The sequence below is a fragment of the Fulmarus glacialis genome, unplaced genomic scaffold (assembly GCF_000690835.1).
Source record: "Fulmarus glacialis isolate BGI_N327 unplaced genomic scaffold, ASM69083v1 scaffold6001, whole genome shotgun sequence".
Lineage (NCBI taxonomy): Eukaryota > Metazoa > Chordata > Aves > Procellariiformes > Procellariidae > Fulmarus > Fulmarus glacialis.
The window spans coordinates 59,457-74,418 of NW_009190773.1; the positions used below are offsets into that span (position 1 = coordinate 59,457).

General features: G+C 36.5%; 1 protein-coding gene across 1 annotated transcript in view; it reads right to left on the reverse strand.

Moving 5' to 3' along the window:
* LOC104083052 (synapsin-2-like) overlaps positions 1-14,962 on the reverse strand; it is a 119,617-nt gene that overhangs the window by 28,074 nt on the left and 76,581 nt on the right. The window contains 2 exon segments of the mRNA XM_009586413.1: positions 8,144-8,246; positions 12,402-12,476. Of these exon segments, the coding sequence (XP_009584708.1) occupies positions 8,144-8,246; positions 12,402-12,476 (178 nt within the window).

The window sequence follows — 14,962 nt, forward strand, 5'->3', positions numbered from 1 at the left end:
ACTCTTCTGCGTTGTTTTTGTGGGACCTGCATGTCTCCAACTGTGGTGCAAATTTTGACTGTAAAGGCAGAGGCTGATACGGATTTTAATTTGAGAGTTCTAAGTATGGGGAAAGTAATTGACATTAAGAAAAACTAATAATTTAAGGAGGTCATGTAAGAGTGAATGGGGTGTAAGAAGAGATGGTGTGATTTCTGAGAAGTAAGGGAGTGACTGGATATGAAGTAATCACGGGGCTTTCCCTGAGGTCTCTATAGCAGATGCAGGAACAACTTGTAATTGAAACTGTAACCACACCTGAGAAGTTGGTAGGGGATAGTACAGCAGAAAATCAGTGGTGACCGCTAGGAAATTTTTACAGTCCCTCTCGTAGTGGGTGAATAACAACATCTGCAGAAAAAGTAAGAACAGCTGGGAAAGTGAATCAAGCGTTCCTAGATGAAGGATCTAGTGCCTACAGACAAATTTATATGGTCTTTTTAAAATCTGGAATGAAAACAAACGAAGCAAGTGATTTCTATGTCCAATCAAAATCGCTGGATGAAGCTGAATTTGGGTGTTGCAAACTCATGCAACAGTAGATTGCATGAGATAAATAGTAGATTAAAAAAAGTGTAAAAATATATAGAAAATGCAGTTAATATATCTGAGAAAAACTCAGGCACTTTGAAGCGAATATGTGAAAGAGGTTGGTTTAATCTATAAAATAACAATTAATTTAACATCACAATGAATTTTACCTGTATTCAACCCCCTATTAATAAAGTATGGTTCATTATGAACAAAAGAAAACATTAAGACGGTCACCTATAAGAAGTGCTATTGTTGCTAATTTAAAAATTAAAACGTTACAGGTATATACAATAGATACAGCAAACAAATATTATGTGAAAACAATATTAGTGAATAATTATTCTTAAGATGGAAACCAAAATATTAATGTTATTCACGCAGGTCAATAATTATTGCTCCATTCAAGTGAAAACTAGTGTCCTAGCAAAACAAATTCGCCCCCTCCGTTAACTGTGTCACTAGATACACTTCATTTACTTTTCTGTCTAAAAGAACAGCTGATGTCATTATTTCTGGAATGGTGTCTGGAAAATTTCAATGGATCAAATCTGTTACTTCCAAAATACAAAAAAAAGGCCCAGAAGAGTTAATTGAATAAACGGAATTTTTTCTATCACATGAAGCCCACATATGAAGGAATATATTAATGAATTGAGCACTAATGCATCAGAAACTTGGAAAAATCTTAATTTAAAAGGTTGGTTTTTTCCTAGAATTGTATCTTCTTAGTCATTTCTTATTAAGTTATATTAAGTCCTATTAGGAATAATTAAGTTATATTAAGTCCTATTACGAAATGTAGGAACGCTCCTTGTTTTGGAAATATGAATCTTCAGAGACTTATAACTTAGTTGTATCACCAAAAGAGTAATTTTAGACTCCTAAATGTTCAAAATTTCTTATAATACCAGATCGTAAATTATGAGAGACTTCTGACTTTAACAACTATTACAGCTGGATTTAGTTCCCTTACTAACCTGAATAGAGGATATTCCTTAACGGATGGAAAGCCACATAAGTATGTAAAAAAATCATGGCCATTATTATTTGCCACTCCTGCACATATTTCTATGCCAAATCACCCAATTTAGAGATAAAGTTATGTTTCTAGAGCGTTTTTAAAAATCTGTTTATCATAGAATCATAGAATCATAGAATCGTTAAGGTTGGAAAAGACCTCTAAGATCATCGAGTCCAACCGTCAACCCAACACCACCATGCCAACTAAACCATGTCCCTAAGCGCCTCATCTACAGGTCTTTTAAATACTTCCAGGGATGGTGACTCCACCACTTCCCTGGGCAGCCTGTTCCAAGGCCTGACCACTCTTTCAGTAAAGAAATTTTTCCTAATGTCCATAGGAGACTTGTATCTACAATATTGGCAAACATGGTAAGAAACAAAACTTCTCCCTCCCTTTTTTCTTTTAGGATAGGGTCTGAAGTTAGCATTGCTTTGAGCAGCAAGTTGGACCTCCAGAGGTCCCCTGCCAACCTAAGTATGTCTATGATTTGTGATCATTAAGGTTGGAAAAGACCTCTAAGATCATCGAGTCCAAATACACCACTGACAAGGGTATTACCAAATATTTCTAACAGAATGTATTTTCATGTCTTTGTCCAGTCTTTGGTGCTGAATTTTGGAACTGTATACAATTAAGACAGAAGAATAAGTAAGCTTAGCTTCTGAGCACTTGGAATTGCAGTATTAGAGGCTTGTGCTCATTAAACTTGTGCCATAGTCAGTGACATAGCTCTGTCTGAATTGTAAATTGAATAGTATAGCTAGCACTTCCTAGAAAGCACAACTTTAAGTAAAATTGTGCACAAATACTGCATGAGGTACAGATTTCTTCTGCCTTTGCTCCCTTCTGATGTATTCCTTCATGTACTTCAGCCAATATTATTCAGGACACTGAATATGGGAATACAGAATTCTGTAAAAGACAGCATACTTAGTGCTGGTGCTGTATCACTACACCTTATACAGTATATATACTCTGGAGTTGGTGGTATATTTCTTAGTAGTTTGATAGACTGCAGCACCTTCAAAAATGGTGTCTATTACACCAAGACTTAAAAAAAAGAATCAAATTCTGTTTCTTAATTTCTTATATTGGCTTACAGTGGCTGAAAATATTATTTATGAAATCCAAATGGTTTGCATCCTTCTAGGTTATAAACCACTTGGAAGCTAATTTTAATATAGCTTAGGGTAAAAATAAGCAAGTAGAAATAAGATACTTGCAGCAGCCACCCACCCATTCAATTCTGAGCAATATTTGGGAGACTGCCTGTGAGGCCACTTGAAAGGATTCTGTTACATTTGTTCTCTTTTACTGCATTCATCATCATGATACGAGCTTTTGTTTAGTTTCCCAGAGGTTTGGTTTTCCAGGAATGAATCATGAAAGATAATATTCAGTGGAGTCGGAAACATGAACGATGCTCACGTGTCTGTTCCTTCTAGTATTAAAACTACAGAAGTATTAATTTAAAAAGGGAAAGATTAAAAGTCCTTCTTCTATTTAAGAAGTTAAAGTTTAATGGACCTTAATTTGATGTCTTATTAGCAAGAATTGGTGAGACAGATAAAAAGCTGTATGTTGCAATGATGTGTTAATAAAATTCTTGTTTCTACAGCTTGTCTCTGCATAATGATGCTTGGCAGCTAAGTACTCCAATTGACGTGAAAAGAATAGACCCTAAATGAATAGCTAAGGTTGTTACACAGAATAATAACTTGGCCTTCCTCCTGATCAACCTGACAACCCTTCCTTTTAGCTAAGTGATCCTTTAATTAGTTCATTGCTCCCTAGTAGGAGTTTGGAGATAGTTCTTTGGAGTATAGCAATAAAAGACAAGAAGAACCACAAGGTTCTTCTACAGAAGGTCATTTCTTCCAGGGAACAACTCTTAGAAAACCATGTTCTTTTAAAAGTCAAAGTTACCTCTTACAGCCCCCATCTAAGAAAACTGTAGAGAGCTTGTAGCTTCACAGAAAAACAGAGGTTGTATTGTGCTTGAATAATATTATGACTTCAATATTTTGTCCTTCTTGTCTTTAAACAAATTGGACTTTTTTCCTGGGGATGCATAAGGTATCCCTCAACTGCATAGCAAGAAGGCACAAACGGACACCCTTCAAAATTCCCCTGGGAGTAGCATTTATAGCAGTGTGGAAAGATGAATGGTACATTCCTTTTTATAGTGTTTGGGAAATAATAGTGGTATTGGCTTCAGCTTGTTCAAATGACTACAAATCTCTAGGGCGGCTATAGAAATATGAAGATAGTGATGCACAAACTAGCACCGGGGAACCGACCCAAATCTATAAAATGGACCCAAATCTAGCACCCAAAGCTATAAAATGTAAGAAGCTGTACTTACACTGCAATTTCTTGGGTTTTTATTACATTGAGACCTACTTGGTCAAAGGAGCATGCACATCACATGAGGGAGACATCTACAAGAAGCTAACAGTAATAAACATCTGTATATTTATTTATTCTATAACAAGGTTTATGTATGCAGAAATTAAGTGGCTAGAACTATACTTCAGTGTCACTAAACATCCTTGATTTTTTTTCTTTCATTTTAGTTCTCTAATCCTTCTGTATTATTCCTGAACTGTCATTATTCCACTTAGACAGCAAGCACACTTTGCATAACTTGAATGGCCATGAGGCTTTAAAATAAGAATAAGTTATTTAAAAATTCTCATCCTTTTAATCAAATATATATAGAATAAAAACTATTAGAAAAACTAAAACAGAAAAAAAAATGTTTACCCTTCTTGAAGAAGTGGGGTGTGATGACTGGATCTAACATTAAGAACCAACACATTCTTACCTGCAATGTAAGCGTACCATACTAGATCATAGATAAAGAATCACTTTATAGTTTTTTAAGACGTACAGCTAGAACATTAGATTCATGAGACACAATGTTGTACTGATTCTCTAATATCAGCCACTGGTACAATTTGTTGCTCCATGGTTTTGGGGAATAAAAGAAAGCAGAGTGTTAAACCAAGGAATGACAAAATGACTGTCACAAAGCAGTTAAATGGCTACAACGCTAAAATAATAAAATTATTGGTATAGGATAAAAAAGGAAAGGAAAGGACAATATGAAATTAAGTAATAACCTTCCAGAAATAGTCATATAAAAAGTCATTTACATGTTATACTTTCTGACATTAGTTAGAATGGATTTTTGTAAGCAGATGTGTTGTTACATGTAATACTTAAACATTGTGGGTATTTTAAAACTATTGTCTTGGATTATGCATGTCCTAAAGCTCTTGTTGAGCACCTTTGTCAAAACATGTACTATGTACTAAGTACTTGTTCCTGTAAAATCCCACTGAAGTTAATTTCTGTCTAGAATGCTGAGTATATGAAGGAAACTTTAGTAGAATTCTACTATAATTCACATTCACTTGGAAGTTGGCTGAAATATATGTATGCTTTCCTACTGGTGGTTACACTGGTTGAATGTTCAACCTGAAAAATCAGGAACATGTCTGCATACATTATTTCATACATTAGGAAGTTTGTATGTTTCTTGTCAGATCATATCTGCAGAATTAAAGTGTCAGTAATAAAGAAATATTTAGTTTTGTAGTAGGTGTACCAGTCACCATGAAACCACGAGAGCACAAGTTTCAGTATGGGACTGCAATTGGAGTGTAAACCCAGTATTTACAGACTGATTGTCCTGCTCAGCTACTGGTTCTTGATTGCAGCATGTACGTGCTAGCTTTAATAACACATTTATTTTCCGATGTTGAAAGTACACAAAAGGCGAAAATTTTTCCTATACTGGTGCAGACGGTCTTCTACTCTTCATTGTATCATAGAATTACAGTGCAGTAACTGTTAAAATTATAGTGTACTAACTGTTGATGTAAGCTGGCTTTTTAGTAGCAACTGATCATAAGTTTTACAGATGTTCTGTTGGATGTGAACTTTGCAAACAATTCTACATTTCAATGTCTCATCCAGATTCTAAATATTCTTGCTGATGAGCATTACCGTCTTCCAAACAATTCAGCTGATTCTGCAGAACAGCAAGAATTATCACGCTTCTATCCACTCTTTCTTTTAATTGCAACATCTATTATGTACACTACTTAAAATGCTCTATAAACCCAGTTCCTGATGTATCCTGCAGTTCTCAAATTCTGTTTGCTTAAATGTATGACTGAATCTGGCACGGAAAATTAGGGGATTTGTTCGCAGTTCCTGATGTATCCTGCAGTTCTCAGAATTCTGTTTGCTTAAATGTATGACTGTATCTGGCACGGAAAATTAGGGGATTTGTTCAGAAGCAGAAGCGGGGTACTCTGTTGATCCATTATATAATTTGCACTGGCTATTTCATTTTCAAAAAACTGCTCCCCCTTCTCCTCCTACCCACCAGACCTCCCAGGCCTGATGCAGGAATTAGTTTGTGTACCTGACTTCAGCAGAAGCTGACGATGCTTGCTGGCTTTGCTCAAAAATTTGAAAAATTGTGCAATATAAAAAATGTGGGAACAGTTGAGTTCAGCGAGTGAAAGCGAAGTGCATTTAGTCTGATGGGAATTTGCTAACTGAGGAATGCCACAGAAGTGCCAACTGTTAAAATAAAGGAGACATCCTTCACTTCCACTGGAAGCAGAAAAGGTCCAACTATACAGAAACAGCAGGATGAAAAGAAAGTAGGGAGTAAAAGAGATCGGTAGGAGGGACTAAGTAATGTGGGTTGATGCCGATCATTTCTCAGACTAGCTTTAGCTACAGTGTATAAGAAACAACATTGTTTTATGTCTGAAACCTCTAGTTCTTACAAGAATATACTTGTTAAATGCAATCCTACGCTAGTTTTGTATCTTTTTGCATGCAATCTTTCAGTTTTTAACTACTATCTTATGAGATGAGATAACTAAGATCTTACATCTTAAAATAATCTCCATTTCTTTATTTTATAGTTTAAATTGTGGGGTCAAAATTTATTGGATTAAAGCCAGCCAAATCAGCATGAACTATCTCAAATGTAATTAATTTAGATCAATGGGTGTGTGTGGAAAATGCTGAGACCCATCCTCCGAGACATTTGGGGGCTATGGAACTGTATCCTACAAAGCTTTAAATGGCATGTGGGAGGCTGCCAAAGCCCAGCTGCTGGAGAGGAGCTTTCTTGGGAGCAGAAATCAATACCTTTCCAGTAAGCAGAAATGTCCACCCGTGGCTACAGCCAAGCTGTGAAGCAACACACGTGGCAAGTCTTATATTCAGGGATTTCCTCTATATTGTGTCACCAGAAGTCAGAGCGGTCTGTTTTCAGAAAGAGGAAAATACTTTTTTTCTGCTTTTTCAAATCTCGGCCAGATTTCACTGGGTGAAGCATTACGGATTTAACAGGAACTTCGGGGTGCGGTGGAAGGGAAAGACTGCACTATATGAAGGAGCAATAGAGGAGGTTTAGGAGTATGGAATCCTAAACTTTATGCTTCGGTGAGTTTTGATACAGTAAGACACAGTGAGTTCTGATTTGGCCAGGCAGACTAAGGAAACAGGATTTCTTGACACCTTCCTCAGCATCTCAGGAGGTAGTGATTAATTCTGTTTGTTTTGCTGAAGGTTTAATGCTGCAAGCTGCTCCGTCCTTTAAAGTGCTATTGATTGATTTGGGAATTATTAGCAATTGCAATGGTGATAAATAAATTTGTGAAAAGTGAAGAGAAGAAAATACATAGAGCTGTTTAACACTGTGACAAAACAAAGATTTTTACTTCTACAAAGCTTTTCTGTTATAAATGGATACAAATAACTAGAGAGGGTCAATCCATAATCTCCAGATTACTCTCATGATTTAGAAAAAATACTCTTACTTCTGCTTTAGCAAATATCAACCTCTTTTGGAGTGGGGAGATTCTGAAGATCCCTGCCTATCTCCTGAATAAAATTCTAAGAACATGGAAATGCTGAAGAAATCCTGAATTGTGTGGCAGGCAAGTGATGATATCTTGTTTTATGGCTAGACAAAGTTATATTTATCCCTAATAAACTTAAGGAAAATGAGAAACTTAAACTTTTCAAAATTATCTACAGCAGAAACTCCTGATTCATGAGGAATCAGATCTCAAAGGTAACATTTAGGCTAGAAAAAAGTAAAGCTGTTTCCACTGCACTCTTAATTTCCCTTTCCATGTAAAGGTATAATTTTGTTGGGGTTTCCTTGGGATAGCGCTATCTATAAACCTTCCAGGAAAAACTCGTAAGCCTGCTCAGGAAAGAAATCATAAGGGTTGGGAAAATGTGACATCCACATTTGGTTTTGTTTTGTAGTTTGTGTACATTTCCTCAAACACTAAAAGACATTACCATATATATGGTTACATTTTCCAGCAAGTGTTGCCACTAACTTGGACATGTGGCTTTGTATTATGATTTAAACGTTGCTCAAAAATACACAGCCTTTCCTGAAACACAAATAAACCAATGCCCAACTATCACAAAAGTTCTTTACTTGGGTGTTTGTAATATATAAAAGCATATATTGAAAAGAGTAGGATTGCTTACCTCAAAAATATAATCTTTTCCATCCTTTCCATGTACAGCTTTAACAGCACAGATGTCCAAACCACCAAATATTTCAGAACAGGTGTCAACCCAAAGCTTGTACCTGTTTCATAAAAATAATTTTTTCTGTGAGTACCTCCTCAGGCTCTTGTTTTTCTATAGGCTTAACCTAATAATGTATTTTATATAACGTTTGCTCTAAATTCAGAATTTTCACTATATTGTCAGTTTTACTGAATTTGTATTTCCCAGAATAGTAGCTTAGGCCTGATTTCTTTTCCCAGCAGAATCCAGAAACGTTATGGCTCTGTATCCTGACCTAGTATTATGCTGGATTCTGTCCCAGATTATATTGGTCCAAACATGTGTCTGCTCTAAACTGTGAGTAACCTGAAGATAAGATAGGCTGAAACACAAATAGCATTTAGCTATATCCCATCCTGCATTTCCAGTGCCCTTAAGCTAGTACGGCTTGCCAGTTGTGGCCGTACTTTAAGTGAGAACTCCATAGAAGGAGGATTTATCATCTGACCAGTTTTTGTGGCTTCAGTGATGCCAAGAGGTTTTAGAAAGTAGGGAATGGGGTTTCCTGTGAAATTCAAATGTGTGCATCTGTGCACAGATTCAAATGTGGCAATCCTCTTGCCTCTTATGCTTGGTTGCGTACTTAATTATGGATGGGTTTTATTCTTTTATCAGGAAAACTAGAATGAGAGTCTCTGTCTTAAGTTATGGACCCAACTGTATTCCAAAGTAGCAATGATAGCTTTATATGTACATCACTGAACAAAAAAACCCTTGAGATGATGCAAGAGAAACAGTTGTATGACACTATGTAAAAGTTACGTAGCATGCAGACAAGGATAATATTCTTCATGGCGGGTTATAGACAACTACAGTAAGATTCAGCAGAAATTTAACGAATTCTGAGGAACTCTACAACCCCTAAAAAAGGCTAGCATTTCATACGGAATTGAACATAAGAACCCCTCCATTTCATTTCTAATCTCATGGTAAGAAATGAGGACTGAGGAATGGACAGTTTACCCATTCTACATGCAGTAATATGATTTATTTTTCTGGCATGAAGAGCTTTATCCATCCTATGAATAGAGAGATTATCTGACTAACAAAGGAATGAAGTGGGACTTACTAGCAAAAGAGTGAGGCAATTCCTGTGATCAAGTACAGAACTGTTAGTGACATAGCAGGGAGCCATAGTACTTTGCTGAGAGCGTTCCGAGGTGATGTAAGCTGCGTGTGTTTGCTCAACGGCCAGGATTGACTCACAGGACACAAAACAGCATTGAGAACTTTCATTAACTAATAGCATAGCTGTGCATGGGCACCAGTAGGTGATGATATGATCCCGAACGGTTATATAGGCAGATACCACAGTTCCACCAACTAAAGGACATGTTTTGCTTAAAAAACGCCCAGTTTTAAAGCAGCCATTTATCATAAACTTTTTTCTCTTTCATTGGCTAGTATTTGAGTATAAATGAGAGCTATTTCCTTTTACAGACCCTCTCCTACTTTCTCCTGATCCAGCCTTTGAGCCATGATGATAGATTTGCCACATCATAGTATTTTCCATTGCAAAAAAATTGATGTAATAAACATAGCATTTGACTTCACTGTAAGATCAAAGGAAACTCGTTGCTGGGCTGAGAGTCTTATTCATATATAAATATCTTCAGTAATAGCATCCTTTCCAAGTAAACTTATTAGGTCACATTCTTTATATTTTCTTATATCAAGTCTGTTCCAGTGGAAAAGTTTTTCTTTCAAGCAGAATACAAAGAAATTGATACAACTGTTTGAAAAAATCCTGATGGTAATATTTTAGCAATGAAAATAATTTTTTTCCTGTGAGAAACATGTTTTTTATCCAAAATGAGAAGTTTTTTTGGATGCCTGACAATTTCAACATCTGTAGATGCACTGACTGACTGGACTGCTTGCATGCACTTGCTTATAAATAACTTTTTTTTGCTGTAAAATACCAACATGTATCTTAGAAAGTCATGAAGACAGCAAAACTTGTCTTTAGCAGTAAATATCTGGACTTTATATGAAAAAAAGGGAAGATATTTTCTTTAAAATACCGAAACATCAATCAGATCTATGAAAGCATTTTTAATAGTCTATCTTCTGCCAACAAACACAGAGCTGGAAAAATACAGTTACATTTGGAAAGAGAGGTCTTGGATGGGCTAGGCTGCAGTGTTTAAAACCCAAGGCTTGCACAGTAGGTTTGACAAGAGGTCACGGTTCTTATTTTCCCAGAGCCAATATAGTGTGCAGCAGCCTTAGAACGGACAAATAATAAAGTATTGTTCCTCGCGTGTCTGATATGAAATATCTGGTGTGCCAGATGAGGTGTGCGCCATTAGCATAGGTCTCTATTCTTCTGGCCCTATCTGGGGAGCAGTGCCTCTCTGAAATAGAGGGGCCGGTAAGAACGTGTAACATTGAAACGTGCTGCTTCTCTGCCTCGTCATTGTCCCTTACTGTGCCACATTCTTCTTTCTTTTCTAAATTTCTAGACTAAGATTCAGTCTACAGTGTCAACTCAGTGCTTTCAAAACACTTCTTCCTAAATCATGAGATGTATTATAAATGAAATGCACATGCATCAGATTTGATTGCTTTTGGTATGCTGTTAAACTACTTCAACTCTTCAGAAAACTTCAATTTTCCCTTCTCTTCCTTGCTCTGCTTTGTGCACTTCAGTGTGTAATCCAACAAAAAGAGGGGCTATATATACCCCTTTCTGTTATGACAAAACGCCCACCTTTTCTATGCCTTTGTCTTCATCAGCCTAAAAGAAGTTTTGTTTTGTTGGCTAGTGGTTTTTTAATGGGAAAATACCCATTATGATCTAATTATCTTACATTCAAAAGTGGAAGCAGAAGCAAAGCACATAGAGCATTTACAGTCAGGCAGCCAGGCAAGGTTAGCATTTCATACTCATTACCCATACTTGATATTGTTTAGTTTTCCTTACGGCAAAACTAAAGTGCCTGTGTTTTTACAGAGGAATAGCTCACGGACTGTAATTACACACACTAAAGTCTTTCTTTTCCCTCTCAGTGAAGGCATAACCTCACTTTCTAAAGGAAGGTGGGAGGGGAATGAGAAAGAGAAAATAATGTGGCTCCACTCCATCCCCAGAGGGGAGATCAGTGAGGACACAGTCTAGACAGGGGTTGGACAGCAGGGAGTTGTAATTCCAGTCTTATTTGTTTTCACCTTTCTCAGGGCAGGCAATGGTTCAGTTCTTGTGTCTCCCTCAGTTCATAAAAGGGACCAAGTTGTAGGTTCCAGACTTTAAAAAAAAAAACAAAAAACAAACCAAAAAGCACCAGAAAAAGACTACTGTTGAACTTTAAAACACCTTTTGAATCACACTTTTATTGTACAGTTTTTTCAGCTTCCACTGGTAGCAACCTTTGGAGAAGCTGAACAAAAGAAAACTCATAGCCATCAGAAAACCTCACGGATTTGTTTTGCAGGGCAAAGAGGTCTAAATGTTTTGGAGGAACTTGGAGAAAATGAGCGGTATTGAGAGAAGAGTTCTGTCAATAGAAGACCTGAGCTTCAAAACGGTACCGCAAGGAGAATGTTTTTGACTGGATTGCAAAAAGTATCCAGCATAAGGATGGGAGAGGAAAAGAAAAGCACAGTAAACCAAAGTAGAGCTGGAATGATGACATGAGGGAAATAAGCTTCAGTATATCCCAGCATCTGGGTGAAAAGCCTCACATTTCAAAAATGAAAAGTAAGCAATTTAGCAGGATTGAAAGTAGAAAAGAGAAATATGATTTAAATAGGCAAAGTTAAGACCAGATTGCTTGGTTATAATAGATGATGTAGAAGGAGGAAAGTTTAAAACTGTGGCATGGGGTAAGACTGTTAGATAAAAGAGGGCAAACAAACCAGAGGAAATGATTGACAGGTTGAATCTGAAAAATGGAATTTTCTGAAGGGAAGCTCAGTAGTTTTCTAGGTGCAGATAAGGGTGCACGTAAGCACCTAAGGCTAGTACGTAGTTTGGGTAGTTAACTCTGAGACAAGCCATATGGAAACTCTTGGCTCACGTTCTTTCACCTAATTCAGAGATTTTTTTCCAAAATGAATGGGAGACATGCATTTACTGTGAATTGCAGATCAACGATGTGATTTTTAAAAAATTCATTTAAAATAAAATTCCATTAATTTTTTTTAATTACCTTTTACATGAGACTCGACTTACTTATCTGACATAGCAATTTGTTCCAACATTGCAGAGCCCGTGTTTGTCTTCCAGTTTCCAGATATGGAAGTTCTCCTGAAAGGGGGAAAATATTACACAGACAGCCAGTGGTTTTATATTTTCACTATGTCTTAAATTATTCTGATTTTCACATGAATACTATAGCAGTATTTACACCTTTTTCATATCTGGCAGCTTATAACAGAGCATCTACAACGTGAAGAATTCTAACAGGCATTCCAATTGTCAGTAATACTCACTTCACTGTAGGCATGTAATGAAGTATGACAGTGCTGTGAAATTTCTGTTCCCCATTTATTCATTTAAGACTTTCTTTAAAAAAAACCCTGCTACGATTAAGTGAAAGTGTTAGCAATAAGCTGTTATCAGTTATAAATGGATTGAATAGCCTGTAACATACTATTACTGCAAATGTCAAGAAACTGAAACTTCAGCTTCTCGTTTCAAATCCACACCACTGCAGAGTTAGGTCCCAAGACTGGAAAATCAAGACATCTATCTTTTTAACATCTCCAAAGTGATCTCAGATCTGTTTTAGAGCTGCATTTTGGTTTCTCCTCCAGTTTTCACTCTTTGCTAGTTTGCCAATATAATCTAAACAGTTTATGTCAAGGCTTGAGTATACCATCTTTTATTTAATCTCTAAGAAAATAAAAATTCATATAAAGTTTTTTTCTCCTCAGACCTTAGGACTGCTACCAGGGCTGAGAAGATTACTGTTTTCTGAAACCTAAATGCTGTACTGGGAATAGGCTAAGGATACAAATTATGAAGTGTTTCCAGTCAGTAAAATAATAGGAACATCTGTAATGTATTAAAAGTATATTAGGCAGCAGCTATAGTTTTCTCTCCATTTTTCTATTAACCTAATTACGAGGGTCAGTAGCAATTGTGGGGGAATGTTGACTTTTCTATGGGAGTCTCATAAAGTTAGCTGAATTTTAGAGCATAAAGTTCTTGTAAGGTGCCATATTCTTTGCTGATGTGAGAGAAACTAGTGAAAGGGGAAGGTGCATGTTGAGTGCTGTGTGTAAGGTAACTTTGCCCAGTAATAAGGCTATTTTGTGATTTCTGCTTCATTTTTCAAGTGATATTTATTTGTATGTATGTACTTACAAATCAAAAATTTTAAGTTCATTACTACTCTACACACATATTCTGCATCAGAGAGATAATACTTCTCACAAATCACAATTCAACTCTATTGCAGACTTCTCAAAGGCATTCATTAGCATGTACTATTTCAGGTGTCTTTTAGAAAGCAAGATGTGACCAAATCAGAAGGAAAAAAAAAAAATGTCCTGAAGACTTTTAGGAAGTATTTAGTTCAAGATCCTCAGCTGCACTGATGTAATCTCAGCACTACTGACAAGAGGAGAAAAGATGGTTTGCTTTAAGCCATGCTTTCGCTCCACAGCGTGAAAGGTCCCGTACTGAACCTGAAGCAATCTCACGACTGGATGCTTGGCTGGCTGTAACGATGCTGCAGGGACCAGATGAGGACTGAGAGGAATGCTATGGACACAGACCTAACTGGTGTAATCTCAATAGCTTGTGGGCTGAAGCCATCGATGCTAGGTTTGTCACACAGAAAAACTCCAAAACAACAGGGCTGTTCCATTAGACCATGGTTAAGTGATACAAAAGTACCCGACCAGACCATCTAGCACTTTAAACCTTAGATATGATTTCTGTAATTCATATATGATTTCGTCTACTGAAATATGTCGGTTTCCCACCCTTCTTCACTTCCGTTCGGATAATTTCTAAGGGTTTTTCACATCGATATTTCCTCCTCTTTTACTAAATACTGAATAATATGGTAAACAACTCCTAACACTTTTGAGTGCTTTACACTTAGACTTAACATGTTTTTACTTGATTTGGTCTTTGCAAAGAAGGAAGAACTGGTTTAAAATTGGGGAAGAAGGAATTATGATTAGTATAAACAATTCATAGTAATTTGAGCTTCCTCTTTTCAAACACCTTTCTGCTTTATTTATTACCATTTAAAGTACGCAATTCAAATTGTCTGGACAGGGACTTGTCATCAGAAAAACACGTAGAAATGTCTACCTACAATTCTTGTGCAGATAGCCTGCTTAGTGGTTTGATTCTATAGCACTGTCTTTCTTTGGTTGATGTGCTCGACTTTTCTTTTATTGACCTTTTGATCCAAGTACATTAAGTTATGGATTCAGAGTTTTGCTTTTGGAGAGGAGATTTAGATGTAGTGTTTTTGTATTTCTGTTTTTCTTCATTGTGTGTGACCCTTTTAACTCTATTTCCTTGAAATCAGAGGAATTCTGTAATGGTACCAAGTGTAGTTAAGTATGCGTCACAAAACGTTTTGAGGAGCTGTGGTATTTAGAGGGATCCAATGTTGCATTTTGGCTATAATCTCTACTGACAGATGATAAGCACCAGTGTTTTGTGAGTCATGGATCCACTTATACCACAATTTCCCACAGAATTATAAAACTGAAGCTCTTAATAACTCTCTTTAAACTACAAAAACAAATGTTCAGCTGGTATTTTTT